This window comes from Lycium barbarum, chromosome 8, assembly GCF_019175385.1.
Source record: "Lycium barbarum isolate Lr01 chromosome 8, ASM1917538v2, whole genome shotgun sequence".
NCBI classification, from domain to species: domain Eukaryota; kingdom Viridiplantae; phylum Streptophyta; class Magnoliopsida; order Solanales; family Solanaceae; genus Lycium; species Lycium barbarum.
Window position 1 is genome coordinate 13,985,162 of NC_083344.1, and position 20,641 is coordinate 14,005,802.

The window sequence follows — 20,641 nt, forward strand, 5'->3', positions numbered from 1 at the left end:
GTTACAAAGTGATGCCTTTCGGATTAAATAATGCTGGTGCCACATATCAAAGGGCTATGCAGAATATCTTTGATGATTTGCTCCATAAAAATGTTGAATGTTATGTGGATGACTTGGTGGTAAAATAAAAAAAGAAGAGTGACCACTTGCAAGACCTAATGATGGTGTTCGAGCGATTTCAGAGATATCACCTTCGAATGAATCCATTGAAATGTGCCTTTGGAGTTACTTCTGGAAAATTCCTTGGTTTCATTGTTCGACATCGAGGAATCGAAATTGACCAAGCCAAAGTTGATGCAATTTTGAAAATGCATGAGCCTCGAAATATTCATGAGTTAAAAAGTCTGCAAGGGAAGCTAGCATACATTAGAGATTCATTTCGAATTTAGCTGGAAGGTGCCAACCATTCAGTCGTCTCATGAAGAAGGGTGACCGTTTCAAGTGGGACGAAGCATGTACTAATTCCTTCGAGAATATCAAGTCATATTTAATAAAGCCTCCAGTTCTAGTAGTCCCTGTACCTGGAAAACCATTGATACTATACATTTCAGCATATGAAAGGTCGGTTGGAGCGTTTTTGGCCCAAGAAAATTGTAAAGGGAAAGAAAATTCTCTTTACAACTTGAGCAGAATGATGACACTAAATGAGTTGAATTACACGCCAATTGAAAAGTTGTGTTTGGCGCTAGTCTTCTCGATTCAAAAATTGAAGCACTACTTTCAAGCTCATAGTGTTAACCTTATTTCCAGAGCAAATCCCATCAAGTTTGTAATGTCAAAACCAGTCCTCAGTGTTCGGCTAGCAAGGTGGTACCTCTAGTTTCAACAATTTGAGATTACATACATCCCTCAAAAGGTTGTAAAAGGATAGGCATTGGCGGACTTCTTAGCGGATCACCCGATACCTGATGCTTGGAAGCTAACTGATGAACTTCCCGCCAAAGATGCAATGGTCGTTGAAATTCAACCTCCGTGGAAAATGCACTTTAATGGTGCTGCACATCATGATGAAGTGGTTCTGGTGTGGTGTTTGTTACTCCATAGGGAGAAGTTCTATCATACTCCTTTATTTTGATACAACATTGCTCCAACAATGTCGCCGAATGTCAAGCACTAATACTTGGACTTGAAATGGCTGGCGACATAAAGCAGTTGCAGTTACAAGTCTTTGGTGACTCTCAGTTGGTGATCAATCAACTCTTGGGAACCTACGAAATCAAGAAGCCCGAATTACTCCCCCATCATAGTTGGCCATTTGACGCTTGGGGGTTAGACGTCATTTGTCCGTTGCCGAAATCCTCTGGTGGACACTTATACATCTTGGCTGCAATCGACTACTTCTCAAAATGGGCCGAAGCTGTCTCTCTTAAAGAAGCGAATAAGGAGAATGTTGCGAACTTCATCCGAGTAAATATCATCTACTACTTCGGCATTCCTCGTTACATAATAACGGACAATGGCAAACCATTTGATAACAAATTGATGAATAAGATTTGTGATCTCTTCGGTTTCAAGCAGCGTAAATCTTCTATGTATCATGCTGCTGCCAACGGTCTAGCTGAAGCATTCACTAAGACTCTATGTAACTTGTTGAAGAATGTAGTCTCCAAGTCCAAACGAGATTGGCATGAACGAATGGAAGAAGCTTTGTGGGCATATAGGACGACTTACCGCACACCAATGCAAGCAACCCCATACTGGCTTGCTTATAGAGTTGAAGTTGTTTTACCACTTGAGCGCCAAATACCTTCTTTACGACTTGCTATTCAAGAAGGGCTCACCGAAGAGGAAAGTGCTCGATTGCATCTTGTAGAGTTAGAAGCACTTGATAAGAAAAGGCTGGAGGCTCAACAAAAACTTGAATGTTATCAAGCCCGTCTATCTCGTGCCTTCAACAAAAAGGTGCGTTTGAGGTCTTTCCAAGTTGGAGATCAAGTCCTTGTAGTAAGAAAACCCATCATCGTTTCCCATAAGTCTGGGGGCGAATTCACCTCAAAATAGGATGGACTATAGGTCGTACAAGAAACATATTCAAGTGGTGCTTATAAGCTTGTTGATGCGGATGGCATGAGGATCGGTCCTATCAGCGCAAAGTTCATGAAGAAGTACTATCGTTTTAGCAAGATGATGCTCCTTAACATACGAGCATAAACTGCATGTCACTCCTGGCCCGCAAGAGTATAAACTGTGTACGGCCCTAAAAAAAATGTCTGTTAGGTTGAAAACCTCGCAAGAGGCGGCCTAGGCAATAGTTAAGAAATAAAAAAAATGTCCGCTAGGTTGAAAACCTCGCGAGAGGCGGCCTGGGCAAAAGTTAGGACACAAAAAAAAGTCCGCTAGGTTGAAAACTTCACGAGAGGCAGCCTAGGCAAAAGTTAGGGAAAAAAATTCATTTTTCTGAACTACGGAATGGCTTGATCCTCTTCACGGAGGTACATAGGCCGCTTAGAGTTTCATTCTAAGCTCAGTCTCATGAGTTTAAAAAAAAAGAAAAAAAAACATGACACTATATGTTGTTTGAGTGAAGTATGACGGAATAAAATCCACCTGGCTAGACATAAGCAAAGCATATACATAAACATCATTTCATTGAAATAAGGACCTTCACTAAATGTTGATGGTTCAATGGGGGAAAATCTCCATAGAAATGAGTTTCTCAAACGAGATTAATTAGCAAGTGGTCAATTCAGCAAGTTGAAGTCTACAAATCTGTCGATTTTCAAGTTGAAGTCCTCAAGTCAGCCAACTCCTCAAATTGAAGTCCAAAGCCACTGCATCTACAAGTTGAAGTCTTAAAATATAAGAAGACTTCAAGTTGAAGTTTCAAGTCCACCACGTCTGCAAGTTGAAGTCTTAAAATCGAGCAAGTCTTCAAGTTGAAGGTTCAAATCCACCAATTCTGCAAGTTGAAGTCTTAAAATCGAGCAAGACTTCAAGTTGAAGTTTCAAGTCCACCACGTCTGCAAGTTGAAGTCTTAAAATCGAGCAAGTCTTCAAGTTGAAGTTTCAAATCCACCAAGTCTGCAAGTTAAAGTCCTAAAATCGAGAAAGTCTTCAAGTTGAAGTTTCAAATCCACCACGTCTGCAAGTTGAAGTCTTAAAATCCAGCAAGTCTTCAAGTTGAAGTTTCAAATCTACCATGTCTACAAGTTGAAGTCTTAAAAGCAAATCTTTAAGTTGAAGTTTGAAATCCACTATTTTTTACAGGTTGAACTCTTAAAATGCGGGAAGTCTTAAAGTTGAAGTTTCAAATCTGCCATGTCTACAAGTTGAAGTCTCCAAATCCGTCGAGTCTTCAAGTTGGAGTTTCAAGTCCAACACGGGGCAAGCTGAAGGTATTCAAAGTTCGCCAAGTATAGTCTTCAATCTGAGGCCTTCTGAATTTCCAGTCTTAAGGTGGATAATTTCTATTCCTTTCCACCTTAAGATGTCTGTTTTGCGGATCCGTCAATAAAAGGAGCCAAACTTGTCAGTCTCAAGGTGTCAGAGGCAATGCTAATCTATCGCACCCTAAGCTGATTAGTTTGTGAATTTGTCTTTGATATTCCATCGATATGCACATTTAGCGTTGTGGATTTATCCTTTCATATTCCGTCGATATGGACATTTGGCGTCGTGGATTTATCCTTTGATATTCCGTTGACATGGTCATGTGGCGTCATGGATTAGTTCTTTGATATTCCGTCGATATGGACATTTGGCGTCATGGATTTATCCTTTGATTTTTCGTCTATAAGGGCATTCTGTCGATAAGGACATTTCGTCAAAGTGGGCATTCCGTCGATAAGAACACTCCATCGATATGGACTTTCTGCCAATATGAAAATTCCATCAATAAGGACACTTCGTCAAAGTGGGCATTCCGTCGATAAGGACATTACGTTGATAAAGGCATACCGTCGATAAGGACGCTCCGTCAAAGTGGGCATTTCGTTTCGTCGATAAGGACACTACCGATAAGGACATTCTGTCGATAAGGACGCTCCGTTGATATGGGCACTCCGTTGATATGGGCATTCTGTCGATAAGGACGCTCCGTTGATATGGGCACTCCGTTGATATGGGCACTCCGTTGATATGGGCATTCTGTCGATAAGGACGCTCCGTTGATATGGGCACTCCGTTGATATGGGCATTCCATCAATAAGGACATTCCATTATTGTGGTAAAAAACAGATCCTCTGCTGCAAAAGAAAAAGGGAACATTACGCAAAAAAATGGGGAGGAAATTACCTTCGCTTCCGCAATTCTTGATCGTCAAAACTCGAAGTCAAATTGACTTGAGGACGTGTTGAGTGATGCCACATTAACATGAAGAGGGATTTATATAGTTAATGAAAAGATAGGACTAAAATATATTTAGTCGATGTGGGATCAGATTCGGTTGCTGGACTCTCCATGTCCAAGTAACAGTTCCCTAGAGATTTGATTCCTTGTCGGCTTTGAAAGTCCAAGAATTCATCACTTAAAAGAGTATGCATAACACGTGAAACAAGTTAACGACCTTCAGATGCAAAAGTGGTCACATGCAGACTTTAAATACCATAAGCAAAAGCTATAAGTCATCTTAGTTTTTGACAAGGTGAGATGTCTAAGTTGTAAATTGCCTCAATTTACACACACAAAAAAAAGTGAATTGCCATTATTAATACTTCAAGTCAAGTCTTTAAAAGTTTACACTTCAACAAGACATGAAGTGGCGGCATTTGTAGTGGTGTAAATTTAATTAAATTCAAATTCGTACAATATTATATTAAATTCAAGATATATTAGTCCAAATAAATTGTGGACTAATGTAATTGGATTAATTGTTTAAGTCCAAGAAATATAGATTTAATTAAAAAGGTCCAAATGCATTGGGCAAGCCCATTTAATTGGGCTATAAATGACGAGCCCATTTTGTTAAGCCCAAGATGATGTCTTTTTCAAGAGGCCCAGCTTGGTGGCACGTGTCAAATGACGTGATACGCCAAGTCAAATGAAGGAGACAATAGGATCATGCCACGTGTCAAAATAATGCAACATGCTTAGTCAAATCAAAGGCCAATGAAGATGCGTCACGTGTACAAGTGACATGTTCCGACCAATCAAATATCGCCATGTCAACTGAAATCTAATTGGCCGAAAGGAGTTCGTCCTTATCACAACTCCTCCATCCTACAACTGTAAATAGGGGCCTCATAATTCAGAAAAAAGACCAGAGATTAAAACAAGAAGCCAGAGGGAGCTCGTGGATCAAACACTACAAATTTTCTACAAGCTGCAAGCATTTCTCTACAAGTTTCAAATGTTCGAAGATCAAGAACGAAGGCGAATCAAATATCAAGGCATTCAAGATCAAATTCACTTGTTCGTGGCGTCCATCACAGTGTTCGTGATGAATCAATTCAAATCAAAGTCAAATCCAGAATAAATTCAAGATTAAGCTCAAAAGCCCTTGAATTCAAGTACAAGTCAACATCAAATTCATCAAATACAAGATCAAGCTCAAAAGCCCTTGAATTTATTGTTGAAAAGACGAATCAGAGGAATCAGAGAGGTTGTAACACTCATATTCTGAAATCAAATACAACGACTGTTGCGATATTTTCCTGTCTTGATTATTATTTTCTCGACGCGAATTTTATTGTCTACACCCCCAACCCAAAACCACCAAAAACTAAGGCACTGATTTTCTATCTATTGATTTAACTCATTGTTGATATTCACTTTAAAGTTCGATTAATTCGGATTTAAGAATTAATCATATTTGTGTGTCCTTCACAGTTCACTCTTACTTCATTCCCTTTTCCACTCTCTTAATTATCCAAGACCCAAGGAATTGGGGTTGGAGTAAGAATTGATGTCAAAACATTTGTATTTAAGAAATTAAAACATCTAACCCATTAAAAGACCCACCCATATATACCTGTTTTCCGAATTAACCTGCCCCAAACACTAACTCGACCCGTACAAAAAGTCTAACTAAAGAAAGAGACTCTACTTTCATCAAACTCCATGAAAGCAAAATCTCCATACATATTTAAAACACGGTCTTTCTTACTCTCTCTAATTCAAAAAGAGTGTACACTTAGCCTTTATTTTTTGGTTAAAAAAGAGTATCCACTTACCAAATCAAGAAAGAATTAACCTTACTTTTCCATATTTGTCCTTATTAAGTGTTAAGTGACAAAATCTCAATACCTATTTAATTAGGGTTAATTAGGGGTAGTTTAGTCAAATTAAATATTTTTGTCTAGGAGTTTATATTTTTCTGAAGAGCGTGCAAATGACTAAGTGGACACTCTCTTTGAACCGGATGAAGTGTTTCTTTCATGTTATAGAGCCTGTTTGGATGGGCTTAAAAAAAGCAGTTTATAAGCTGGAAACAGCTTATAAACCAAAAAAAAAAAAAATTGGGGTAGTCCAACTTATTTTTTTGTGGCTTATAAGCTGAATTTTTTTGGTTTATAAGCTGTTTTCAGCTTATAAACTGTTTTAGATAAGCTAAGCCAAATGGGCCCAATTATTTGTTTGGGCTTATTTTAAGCACAAAATGGCTTTAAGCTGGCCAGCCAAACACTCAAAAAAACTGAAAACAGCTTATAAGCAACTTATAAGCCAATCCAAACGGGCTCATAATCTGGCTTTGACAAATTTGTCCTTAAACTCATCTCCCATAGTCTATAATTACTCTTTCCAACTTGCTCCCGTTCAACACCTCTCTCCTACTCATCAATATGTTAGGGTTTGCGCTGAATTTCCTACCCTATTTGGATTCTACATCATAATTTTGTTTTATTTCAAAAAAGTTTTTTTGGTAGAAAAGAACTCTTTTATATCTATCGTTTTCTTGGAGGAGAAGTTTTGGACTTCTATAAATAGAAGATCTTTTCTTCTCATTCATAACACAATAGCATTCACAATGTAGCCATTAGAAGAGTCTTGTTTAGCAGGAGATTATTCTCTCAATAGTTTATGCTTTTTATATTAGTTTTTCTTAATATGTAGGTCACTTGACCAAACCATATTATATATTATGCTTCGTTAGTAGAGTTTTCTTTGTCGCCTGATTTATCATCGTTTGACATTTGCAATTATAAGCTTCCGCATGACGCGATGATTATTTCGATCCCAATAAGTGGTATCTGAGCCGATGGTTCAACGGGTTGAAGATGGGTTCAAGGGGGCTAGTTCAAATCAACCGATTTCGCGATAATGAAGATTTTTGTCCGGAGTACTACATGTGGAGATGAATTTTAACCATATTTTCAACATTCCTACCGCTACATCTTTAAAAATAAAGATAAAATATTTTAAAACCATTTTTAACCCAATAATTTTAACCTTATTTTTAACCATGACAAGCAGCAGTGATGAAGATTATGTGAAGAAGGAAGATGGAGATTATTTTGACAGAAAATTCACGCCAAGTGGAGATTTGTTAGTGTTTTCCCTGAATTTCCTACCCTATTTGGATGCTAGATCATAATTGTGTTTTATTTCAAAAATGTTTTCTTGGTGGAAAACGTTTTTCTTGTTAGAAAAGAACTCTTTTATATCTATCCTTTTGTTGAAGGATAAGTTTTGGACTTCTATAAATATAATATCTTTTCTTCTCATTCATAACACAATAGCATCCACAATGTAGTCATTAGAAGAGTGTTATTTAGAGGGAGATTATTCTCTCAATAGTTTATGTTTTTTATACTAGTTTTGCTTAATATGTAGGTCACTTGACGAAACCATATTAAATATTATGCTTCGTTAGTAGAGTTTTCTTTGTTGTCTGATTTATCATCGTTCAAAATTTGTAATTATTAGCTTCCGCATGGCGCCCTAATTATTTCAATCCCAATACAATGCAAAGATCAATGTTTGTGACAAAATAGTTATCCCCTGCAAATTCACTGCTCTCAAATTCTTAAACCAATGTGCTCGGTGCATAAAGAATAAATATCTCAATTACTTTATTTATTCAACTGTTCCAGTGAATAAAAGAAATAAAACAAGAATCAAATAACTCACTAACTTGCGAGTTGCAATATTAAAAAAAAAAAGCAAAACCAGTCAAATAAATTTTCTCCTCCGTCTGAAAGGGAGCTTCTTCTAAATTCAGATAAGTATGTGTACAAGTAAGATGTGAGAGTCGCTAATTATGCGAATATTTTCGAATAACAATCTAGAAAATGCGGACTTTAGATATATACGAAGAGGTATGCGACTAGCACTTTGCAGCCACACGTTTCTAGCTGTTGCATACAGGTATGATGGAATTAGTGAATAGACAGACTCCACAAACATCATTATAACTATAAAAATGGACATGTTAGAAAAATGAACTTTGTGTTGAGAAAAGAAAAAGTATTTTTTTTTGATACATGAATTGTCTTAGTTGATGCATAGAAAATTAATTACGGTACATGTATTATTTTGTTTTATTCATGAATTAGGAAAGATGAAAATTATTCATGAACTAGGAAGATGAAAAGAATTTTTAGAATTAAATTAACTGCATGTATTAGTCTAGGTGCATGCTAGAAAATTTCTATAAATACCTAGGTACTATAGTCAATATAATATGAGAAGAAAAAATGTAATTCAAAACGTAAGTTAAGTTGGTGGAAGAAAATATTCCCCACTTTTTATCAAAAAAAGAATGATTGATTATATAAGTCAAGTTGAGTGGAACAAAAAAAAATCGCCGCGTCACTTATCTTCAAGAGACAATTTGAGTGCGACTCCTTCCCCGATTTTCCAACAAGATAGACCTAGAAAATGATGTTTGTTCTTCATGCCATGTCAATTTTCAAGTCCATGGAGCTTTTGCTTCCATGGAGTTTCATGGAGGTGGGGTCTCTTTCTTTAGTTAAATTTTTTGTTCGTGGGGTTAATGTTTGAGGCGGGTTAGTTCGAAAAACGGGTACAGGTCTTTTCAATGGCTTAGATGTTTTTATTTCGGCCAATAAGAAGTTGTCACGTGAAATTTAAATAAACATTTTTTTAATTCAGTGTTTACCGTTAGTCAAAGGATATAACTGAGCCGAAAAGGTGGACAGAGGGGATTGTTTTGCAAAATAGGTGGATGAAGGATATACTTAGACCTTTTTCGATAGTTCAGATGCATTTTTGGCCCTTTTCCCGTTAAGAAAATTTAAAAACCGTATAGTATTACTTTATACCTTTGTTCTCCAATTACAACAACAACAACATACCCATTGGGATCCAGGAAGGATAGAGAGTACACAGACCTTATCTCTACCTTATTTCTCCAATTAATAAAGTACTCCCTCGATCCATCCATAATAAGTGGTGTTTTTAGCTTATGCACAACCCTTAAAAAATTGCTTACTTCTAAAAAATTATGAGTGTTTTTACTAACTTACGCCTAATTAATTCCTGAAAAAAGAAAAGCTATTTAATGATTTTTGATTATAAATAAGGGTAAGTTTGGAAGAATAAGATCAATTTCTTCTTGAAATCCTAAAACACCACTTATTTTGAAACTGTAATGACCCGTTTGGTCGTTATAGTTCTTTCGGCGTTTTTGCCCATTCCCGAGCATTGATTAGCTCGCTTTTGACTCAAGGAAACCGTTGATATGCTTCCCGGGGTGCCTAGATCGAATTCAGGCAACTTTGGTGAAAATATAGGCTTAAAGTGAAAAATGGCTGACCCAAAGTTGACCTTTGGGCAAACGAACCTTTTTCGGAATTCCGTCGATTCCGAGAGATCCGGATGGTTGTTTAGAACTTGTGTGTGTGTTTGGTTCGGTTCCCAATGCACTTGGGTGCATTTCGGGACTTGGGATGGAAATTTGGGATTAAGGCACAGGGGGTTGGCTCGGTTAATGAGACCTCCGTTGAAAATTCCGAGGCCACAGGCCCGTTCGTAGCACGTTTTTACGTGGGACTATGCGTCTAGTATGTGAGCAGATGGCCTCGGGAATTAGTCAGAAAATCAGATCGAAAGGAAATCTTGGATTAAGTTTCTGGTGTCTGGTGCCCGCTTTAGCGGCACCAGCACCGCGGCAGCGACACCGTTGGAGCGGTAGCCCTACCGCTGGAGCGGTATATGACTTTTAGTCATTACCGCTGAAGCGGCCAGGTGGTCGCTGGGGCGGCGCCGCTGGGGCAGTCCAGGTACCGCTTCAGCGGGTTACGAGCAATTAATAATATTAATGAATTGTTAAAAAGCCCTAGACCCTCATTTTACCCCATTTCAGTATTTGACTTTGAAGAAACTGCTCTTAAGGATATTTGGAGGAAAATCTTGGAGGTAATTCCTACTCACTTCTTCATTCTTTCTTTAAACCATAATCATGTTAAGATTCCCTCTTCTCCCTTAATGAACCCAAGGTGGTAAGAGTTGAAAGAGGGTTTGGAAGAATATTGTTCCTAGGATTATTAATGTATAAATCGGTGATGTTTTATTAGATATTGACTAATCTAGGCTCATTAATCATAGATCTTCCACTTTTAACGTTGAATTTCAGATTTGGAGATTTAGGGTTTATACCTAATTTGGGGGTTTTGCATGAAATCAGAATCTAGGTTAATTATTGAGCTAAATCAGCAATTAAGGGTGGGATTATGATTGCCTAGTAATTGATTTGGTATTTTGCCCGCGAATTTCCCGTTTTGCCCTTGTGGGCCCATTTTCCCAATTTCTAAGGTTAAAATGGACTTAGTTAATATCGTAGCAGTATTAATATCATTCTTCATGATTTCTAATATAGAGTTCGATTATGTTTAGATTATTTTGGTTCTGAGCTTCAGAGGAAGGGCAAGGCAAAAGAGTGACTTGTTGGTGTTGCAGTTCGGCAGTCCAGGTAGGTTATGGTTTACCTTTAATGAGACTTCGTATAGTGAATCACATATTTATATTTTAAGGTCAGAGACAGCATGTGACCCTTTGGGTATGAAGTTGGGATGGATATTGCCTTAGGTTGGTCCTTGATGTGTGTTGGGAATAGCTACCTCGTTATGCGTGCTTGATCGTTCAATTGTATTGGCTTGATGCCATGTGCAGTTGGTAACTATCGACTTCTGTCTTGTCGTCTTGATTTGGATAGAATTGACATACCCGTGGTTGGTATTTGTACTTGGTTATATTGTTAGCGTACCCATTGTTGGTACTTGACTTATTGATATATATTGGCATACCCACTGTTGGTATTGTGATGTGATACTTGTTGGTGTACCCCGTTGTGGTACTTGTGATATTGAACTTGATCGATTTACATATGCATTGCACGCATTCTCTCATATTCATGCATGGTCGATACCCGGTGATGATCTGGTATCGTTGATTGAGCGAAACTGATATTTGATAAACTCTTTTACTTGAGTGATTGTAAAAAGGCCGATGTCCGAAGATCCATTCCGGAATCATTGATTATATGAACTGATATTTTGATGAACTATTTTACTTGAGTGATTGTGAGAAGGCCGATGTCCGAGGTTCAATTCCGGAATCGTTGATTGAGCGAAACTGATATTTGACAGACTCTTTTACTTGAGTGACTGTGAGATGGCCGATGTACGATGAGTTATTCCAACATCGTTGTTGCATAGCCGATTCCGATGTTAACCCGGAATCGTTGTTAGTGCATGGACTCTGCGGGGTCCCCAGGATGGTGCCGGTGAGACTCCTCATGTGAGCAATTAGCCAGGGTCTCGTCTGTCTGTTGGGCAAAGATCCTAGACGGGTGGCACTTAGACTTCGCGAGTCACTCTGGGTTGTGCTACCGAGACGTCGATATTTTACGTCCGGAGTACATGTGTACACTGATGCGCCGGGATTTTGGCACATCTAATGCTTTTTAACTCTAAGTTTTACTTGTTTTCGAGCATGTTGGTGTTAGTTTGATGTGTTTTGTGTGTTGTGCAGGTATTTTGAAGTTAGAATGCTCGGAAAGCGAAAAAACGAGGAAAATAAGCAATCTGTTCTGATAAGCATAAGGACAGACCATCAACATGCTCGACGGTCCATCGAATTGCCTTGTCAATAAGTTCCTGCGAAGTAACAAATCATCAAGTCATCATCAGATCGTCGACTTGCACCGTCGACATGATCGACGGTTCGTCGAAGTGCTTCGATGGTGGAGTTCCTGCAGAGTGAAAAAAGCATACTCAGATCGTCGATACCGTCGAAGTGCAAAGATGACCCGTCGAAGTGCAAGCCAAGCTGGAACATGACTCGGATTGATTATTCCGAGTTTGACTTGTATAAATACCTATTTAGCTTTTATTTTTCAAACATCTGAAATTTTAGACTTGTAGTAATTACTTTTGAGTTGTTATTGCTTTTGAAGATTTCCAGACAATTCCATTCATTACTTTCAAGTTTTATTCGTAAGTTCAATACAAAAATTCAATTATGCAATCTTCAATATTTTATTGTTTTCTTGTTGCCATGAGTAGCTAAACACCTTTTTACTAAGGTTGTGAACCCAAGGATGGGTGTGTTGTGATTGGGGATCGTGAAAGATATACGCATAATGGACTGTTAAGGTTTATTTGTTCTTCGTTTTCATAATATAGTTAGTGGTTGCAAACATTAGCTAACGCCATAAACTTTAGTTTATTTGGGAAAATAGCTAGGGTTAGGTAAGAACAAATAACAAGAACTCAGGGCTTTAATCCTTGTTTAATAAATTCACTTAGGAATAAGAGGAATTTACTTGGCATAATTAACCGTTCTTCATGCATACTTTCTTATCTTTGGAAAAAGCATAGAAAGAAATAATCTTTTCTTATTGGGAAATAGTTCAGATTCATATAGAGGTTAAGTGCATCCATATAAACAGTCCACTAGAAGTATATCAAGATCGATACCCATGATCATACACTTTATCTGACGGGGACACAACCTTGGTTTTTTTTATCCATATATTTACAACTTTAAATTTCCAGTCACTGTAAATTAGTCCACAAACCAAAACAACTATAAAACCCTTTTCTGGAATACACCAGGACCGCAAGATTAATATAATACTTGTTTAATAAACTTTTCACACCATATTCTCTGTGGGATTCGACCCCAACCTCGTTGGGTTACTATATTTGACAACGTCCGCGTTATACCATTAATAGGTGTAATTTGAGCGTATCATACACCTCATTTGCATGGCATGGCATCGCATTCATACCATTATTGCACTGTATTGCATTATGACTTGATTGAGATATTGTGATGATTGGATTGTGATGACTCTGTTATGATGATGGATCGTGATGATTCTATTGTGGTGATTGGATTGGATCGGATACATTCGGACTGACAGATTTGGGTTTAGATGCTTTACGTAGGCGATGATGGATATCTAGTTGTCATTATAGTGTCTTGTACTTGCTAGATTCCTTGTCTATCTGCTTTATCTTCTGAATTGTGTTAACTATACTTAGTCGGCCGATGATGCCTACCAGTACTGTTGTTTGTACTGACCTGCACTTGCTGCATTCTTTTATGAATGCAGAGTACCAGGTCGGATCTACTTCTCTGACCCGTGGCTGAGTGACTCTTCAGCTTCCACTCGAGTTTTCAGGGTGAGCATGGCGTCCGCTGACCTTGAAGACTTTCCTATTGCATGTCTTACTTTTATTCCAGAGACATAGATATCATGTATTAGTACTTTCATATTGTATTATTCTCCGTAGATGCTCTTGTATTATTCAGACTAGATCCTAGGGGTATTACTGTCTTCCGCACTCTTTACTACTATCTATCTATATATATAGTGAGACTTACGTACTTATTGATTTCTGCTACTTAACTTCTTCAATTTATGTATTAGTTCATTGTTGGGATAAGGGTTCGCTTACCGAGGTGGGAAGGTAAGTGTCTGCACAACCTAAGCAAAATGGATCGTGACAGAAACAAAATGAAAAGCCTAAAATACCACTTATTATGAAATGGAGGGAGTATTAACAAGTGAAAAGTTTAAGGAGATATAAATGCTAGTTCAAAAAAATTACGTGTATAATTAAACTTATTAATTATCTTTCTTAAGAATTATGCAAAAACCTTTATAGGACATATGATATAGACAGGGGGTATTAATAAAAAGTTGATGACACTACTAAGTAGACGTTTAGGCAATATTTGAATTGAAGTAAAGAAAAAATGAAAAAAGAAAGCTAAGGGTCCGTTTGGCCATAAATATCAAAACTTTTTCACTTTTTTTGAAATTTTTGGAGTTGGAGTTGGAGTTGTGTTTGGCCATAGTTTTTAAAATTGTAGTTTTTGGTGAAATGTAATGTAAAAAAGTGAAAAAAGTTGAAAATTTTTGAAAAACAAGTTTTTCTTGTTTTTAGTATTCCGGAATACAACTCCAGAAAAAAATGAATAATTTTTATGGCCAAAAGCTAAAAGTAAAAAAAAGTGAAAAATATTTCCGGAAAAAAGTAAATAATTTTTATGGCCAAACGCCCACTAAATAAAAGAAAGTTGGTAGAAATCTTCCAACTTAATAACACACCATCCAACCTACTCAATCATTTGATTTGATAAAAAGATGGTATACAAAATCAATAACTAAAAACGAAAAGAAAATACAATGCATTCCACGTCTACAGTTAATCAATCAGTTGACTAATTCCAGGATCAAAACAAAACAAAAGTGTCTAAAGATACAAATAACAGATCATTGCATATCCTTTTCTCTGCTAATAGACAGTTGTTGTCCATATTATTCTTTCGCCGTCATCAAAAGACAGATATGATAAGAATCTATTTTAACGTCTTGCCATAATTTTAAGTTGGATGAAACTTATTTTTTTCTATCAACTTTTCTTTAAAATCTTTTTTTTTTCTTCTACTTTTAACTAATTGACATCCTATATATATAACGGAAAATGGAGGAAGATGAAAATATTTGAAAAAAATCCTTCTTTAAAAGAACTTTTCCGCATTGGAAAAGGAACAAAAACATTTGTTGATGCATACAAAATTCTCGTCGCTGCTCATTCGACTTCGGCTTGAACTTTGTTCAAATGATTGATTGCTAAATTGTTTGGACTAACAAATAGTTTAATTTTTCCCGTTATCTTTTTCGTGAACAACCACTAAAGGCGTTTTTTTGTAAACAACCACAAAAAGGTTACAACTTTTGAGTTGCACCTTCGTTTGACTGAATCTCTTGGCTATACTTGGTCATTTCCTCATATTTTTCTTACGAAATTTCTGAATTCTTTCCTTTATCTACTGCAATACTTTAAAACAAAAAGTAGGTGTGAATTGTAATTTTCTATCGCCATTTGAATTCGATGTCATCGGTCCTTGAAGTACCGCACCACTAGTAAGGGTAACTTTGTTCTATCCTGAAAGGAAATAATCCTAAACCTTGATATTGTGACGGGATTAAGTTTCTTAAGGATACACTGTGAAATCAGCCGCCTCGATTTGTTTTTCCCTTTTTTTCCTTTTCTATTTCAGTTTTATAGTCTTGGAATTATTTTTGGATAAGACGTACACATGGTGTTCATCGACCAGATAAGACATACGACAAAGTCTCAAGGGATGTTCTATGGAGCTGCTTGGAGGCTGGAGGTGTACTTGTGGCGTACACTAGGGCGATCAAGGACACGTACGATGGAGCCAAGCCCTGGGTAAGGACATTAGGAGGAGACGCGGAGCACTTTCCAGTTATGATGGGGTTGAACCGGGGGTCAGCTCTTAGCCTATTTCTTTTTGCCTTGGCGATGGATGTACTGACACGACATATTCAAGATGAGGTGTTATGGTGTATGTTATTTGCGGATGACGTAATTTTGATTGACGAGACCTGCGGGGGAGTTAAAGTTAAGCTGGAGGTTGGAGACATACCATGGAGTTTAAAGGGTTCAGGTTAAGCAGGACCAAGACAGAATAGTTGGATTGCAAGTTTAGTGATGTAACACGTGAGGTTGACATAGAAGTGAAGCTTGATGCACAGATTATCCAAAAGAGAGGAAGTTTCAAGTATCTTGGGTCTATTATCCAAGGAAATACGGAGATTGAAGAGGATGTCACACTTCGTATTGGTGCAGGGAGGATTAAATGGAGGCTCGCATCCGGAATCCTGTGTGACAAGAAGGTGCCACCATAACTTAAAGACAAGTTTTACAAAGTGGTGGTTAGACCAACTATGTTCTTAAGGTGGAGTGTTGGTCACAACTTACAAAGTGATGGTTAGACCAAAATTGCGTACTTACTATCAACTATAGCTTTTGGATCGATAATAAGCGTTTGATCCTAACACGGATACTCCCTCCATTTCATTTTAGTCTTCGTTTAAGTGGACATGAAGTTTAAGAATGTAAAAATGAATATTGAATATTACTCCCTCCATCCTAAAAAGATTACCTTAGTTTGACTTAGCACGGAGTTTAAGAAATAAATGAAGTCTTTGGAAATGTATGGTCCAAAACAAGTCTTAGATATTTATGTGGCCATAAATCATCTAATAAAGTTAAATTGTTTCTAAAAATAAAAATGTGTCAATCTTTTTGGACAAACTAACAAGGAAAGTAAGACAATTTTTTTGGGACGGAGGTAGTAATTTTAAACTAAAGATGTGTATAATATATCAAAATTATGTAAATCTTGTGATCTTGAACATGTCATGTAATTTTTATTAGAGGTTGTCATTAATGATAAAATGAAAATGTTAGAATTAAAATTTATTAAATACAAAAAGACGATAACCTTCTCTAAATAAACTAATATATCAAAATTATGTGAATCTTGTGATGTTGAACATGTCATGTAATTTTTATTAGAGGTTGTCATTAATGATAAAATGAAAATGTTAGAATTAAAATTTATTAAATACAAAAAGACGATAACCTTCTCTAAATAAACTAACCAAAAAAATTAAGAAACATAAACTGAAGCTAAGGATTAATATTTTAGGAGGTGGATTTATTTATAAGTTGCATGACTAGCCCCATAATTCAAATCATAGTGATAGTGATGAGTAAAGGTGTCAACCGGTTCCGTGTAACCGGTTTTAACCGGTAACCGGACCGGTTAAACCGGAACCGGAACCGGTATAACCGGTTAACCGGTTCCGGTTAACCGGATATTAGTTAACCGGTCCGGTTCCAAATTTTTCTTAACCGGAACCGGTTTAACCGGAACCGGACCGGTTAAACCGGTTAAAATTAAAAAAAAAAAAAAAAAAAAAAAAAGGAAAGAGCCGTTGGACTTGGGCCTCGGTAATGGATCGTTGGCAACGGTCCATTTGCAAAAATGGCCGTTGCCAAACGGTCATTTTCTTAATTTTTGACCCCCAAATTTTTTTTTTTTTAACACTTTAACCCCTCCCCCACCCCTATATAAACCCTTCTTCATTTTCATTTCAATTCACTCTTCTTCATCTTTCTCTCAAATCTCAATCTCTCAATTATAGTTACTTTGCAATAATTAGCCACAAAGTCTTATTATAGTTTGAACTTTCAATTATTAATTTTGCAATTATAATATTGTTGGTGGAGTTGGTGATTTTGCAACAATCCGAAGTAGCTTTGGTGGATTTGCAATTCTAGCCGCCTTCGCTTTGTTGGAAATTATTCCGGCAATTTGGTACATTCGTTCCAACTCTATCTTTAATTTTTGCAATTTAATTCTAGCAATTTATTTTTCGAAATTTAATTTACGCAATTTAATTCTAGCAATTTATTTTTTGAAATTTAATTTACGCAATTTAATTATAGCAATTTAATTTGTTGTAATTTATTTGATTGTGATTTAAATTATTTCTATTTAATAATGTCAAAGAGATTAAGACGTGGTGCCGGTAGTAGTAGTCGTACTGTTAGGGGTGCGCTTAATGAGGAAACATTTGTGGAAGAAACACCTAATTTAGGTATTGATGTTGGTGGAAATAATCCACTTTTAGGTCATGAGGCAATGCAACAACATTTTACCGACACTTTTAATGAAGACTTAGATGATGATGATGATGAAACACAACCCCCCGAAAATCCTATAGGAGATACAGGTCCTGTACAATCACATACACAAGACAAACCGCCTAGAACTCGTAGGCCAACAGCTAAAGTTTGGAAATTTATGACTAAGGATAGGGAAAATCAATCAGTTACATGTACCCTATGTGGACAAGTATTTAGTTTTAAGCAAGGAACTGGTAAGGATGGTGGAACGGGTACACTAAATGCTCATATGAGAACCAAACATATGGATGTTTGGGGAGAGCAAACGGGTTCAAATGTGGGGGGGATTCAAATGACGATAGACCCACGAACCGGTAGAAATTTTAAGTATGACAAGAAAAAAGAACGCGTAGAAGTAGCTAAAATGGTAGCTTATGATTGTTTACCATTTTCCTTTCCCTCGGGTTTAGGGTTTGTTACTTACATTCAACGTTGTTATAACCCGTTATTTGAGGGTATTCCTAGAAGTACTTGTAGAGCCGATGTTATAGATTTGTTTAAAAAATATAGATTTTATTTGCGCCATGTATTTAATTCTTTAAATTGTAATGTTTGTCTTACCGCTGATTTGGGTCTTAGTATTAACCATTTAGATTTCTTTGCTATTACATGTCATTGGGTTGATGACAATTGAGTTATGCAAAAAAGAATTATAGCTTTTTTATACGACGAAGGAAAAGGTCGTCACGATGGAAAATTTTTAGCCGATTCAATGTCTACTATAATGAGATTTTTTAACATTTATAGAAAAACACTTTGTATTGCTTTAAGTTAGGAATATACCTAAAATATACTAAGAATATACTTAAGTTATATAGTATACTTAAACATATATAAGTATATATAGTATATATAGAAAAAATAGTATATATAGTATATAAGTATATAAAAAATAGTATATATATATAGTATATTCTTAGTATATTTTAAGTATATATAGTATATAAGTATATATAGTATATATAGTATATAAGTAAGTATATATAGTATATAGTATATAAGTAAGTATATAGTACATATATACAAGTATATATAGTATATACACTATATATATTAAGTTATACACATATATAAGTAAGTAAGTATACTATATATACTTACTATATATACTTACTTATATATAGTATATAAGTAAGTATATATAGTATATATAGTATATAAGTAAGTATATATAGTATATTAAGTATATATTGTATATATAGTAGATATGTATATATAGTATATATATTAAGTTATACCTATATATATATTAAGCTATCCTATATATAGTATATAGTACATATATATAGTATAAGTATATGTAAGTTATACATATATATGTGTACGAAAAGCACTATTCTGTATTGCTGACTTGCTGTTAGGCTGTTAGTCAGTAAATATTTAAACTTTAATTATAAAATTGTATAACATATGTAAATATACCTACAATATACAAATAAATACTATAATATATATATATATATAATACAAAAAACAAAAAAAAAAATATTTTAACGAATCCAAACCGGACCGGTTCCGGTTTGGACCTTAAAGTTAACCGGAACCGGTTAAACCGGAACTGGTTAGGCGGTTCCGGTTTTGGAACCGGAACCGGCCGGTTTCCTAACCGGTTCCCGGTCCGATTCCGGTTGGAACCGGTTGACAGGCATAGTGATGAGTAGAGGTGTTCATGGTCCGGTTTGACTCGGTTTTTGGCTAAAACCAAACCAAAACAATCAAGGCGGTTTTTTTTAATATTCAGACCAAACCAAACCATTATAGTATAAATTCTATCGGTTTCGGTTTTATCGGTTTTGTCGGTTTTATCGGTTTGGTTTGGTTTTTCCGGGTTGTAATAATATATTTTATAATGCAAAAAAATTGACAAACTTATTTACAAACTTGCACTTTTGAGTAGTTGTAGTTTCCATCTGAAAAAAAGTATCCAAAAATCTAAATAAATAGAGAAATTCAAAATCATTAGATAAAAACTAAATCAACAGAAAAAATTTAAATCAGTGGAGAAAATCTAAAATAACAGAGAAATAAAATAAAAAACACATACAAGATGAAAGACTAGAGAAGCAATTCATTCAAGTAAAACTTCAAAGACACAAAAATAATTACACAAACAAAGAGTAGGGAACATACAAAAAGTAACCAAAAAATAAAAGGGAAGAAAAAGTTACAGACTTACAGGGATTAAAGCTTCTTGTACTATCGCGGTGCACACAGAATAATTGTGGTTTATGATGTAACCGACCAAGAGAGCTTCAACAATGTCAAGCAATGGTTGAGTGAAATAGACCGATATGCAAGTGATAATGTGAACAAACTTCTTGTTGGAAATAAGTGTGATCTCACAGCACAGAAGGTAGTTTCCACAGAGACAGCTCAGGCTTTTGCTGATGAAATTGGCATACCTTTCATGGAAACAAGTGCAAAAAGTGTCACTAATGTAGAACAGGCTTTCATGGCTATGGCTGCTTCAATCAAGAACAGAATGGCAAGCCAACCGGCAAGAGCGGTTGCTGTTCATCTTGAAAGGACGAAGCTCTGTTGCCTTGATGATGATTCTGATGTGGAGTTGTGGTGAAGCTGGCACGCAACAACACAAAGTACCACTTAACAAGCCTAGCCACAACAGACAAGAATGGACATCATGAAAAAGAGAAAAAAGGAACAAAAGATAGTGCATGGTGCACTCACAAAACACAACTTCTTTTTAGAATATTTAGCATGTG

General features: G+C 36.1%; 2 protein-coding genes and 1 long non-coding RNA gene across 3 annotated transcripts; all 3 read left to right on the forward strand.

Annotated features, from left to right (window-relative positions):
• Positions 1-1,131: 1,131 nt before the first annotated feature.
• Positions 1,132-2,001, forward strand: LOC132607704 (uncharacterized). The gene has a single exon (XM_060321786.1). The coding sequence runs from the start codon at positions 1,132-1,134 to the stop codon at positions 1,999-2,001; it is 870 nt and encodes a 289-aa protein (XP_060177769.1).
• Positions 2,002-8,574: 6,573 nt separating this feature from the next.
• On the forward strand, positions 8,575-13,738 carry LOC132605009 (uncharacterized). Its single transcript, XR_009568964.1, has 3 exons — positions 8,575-8,829; positions 10,735-10,810; positions 13,460-13,738. It is a non-coding gene; the product is annotated as an uncharacterized LOC132605009 (long non-coding RNA).
• A 1,718-nt stretch (positions 13,739-15,456) lies between these two features.
• Positions 15,457-20,493, forward strand: LOC132607705 (GTP-binding protein YPTM2-like). Its single transcript, XM_060321787.1, has 2 exons — positions 15,457-15,590; positions 20,133-20,493. Exons 1-2 carry the CDS (start codon positions 15,457-15,459, stop codon positions 20,491-20,493), a joined length of 495 nt encoding a protein of 164 aa, XP_060177770.1.
• The last annotated feature ends 148 nt before the right edge of the window (positions 20,494-20,641 follow it).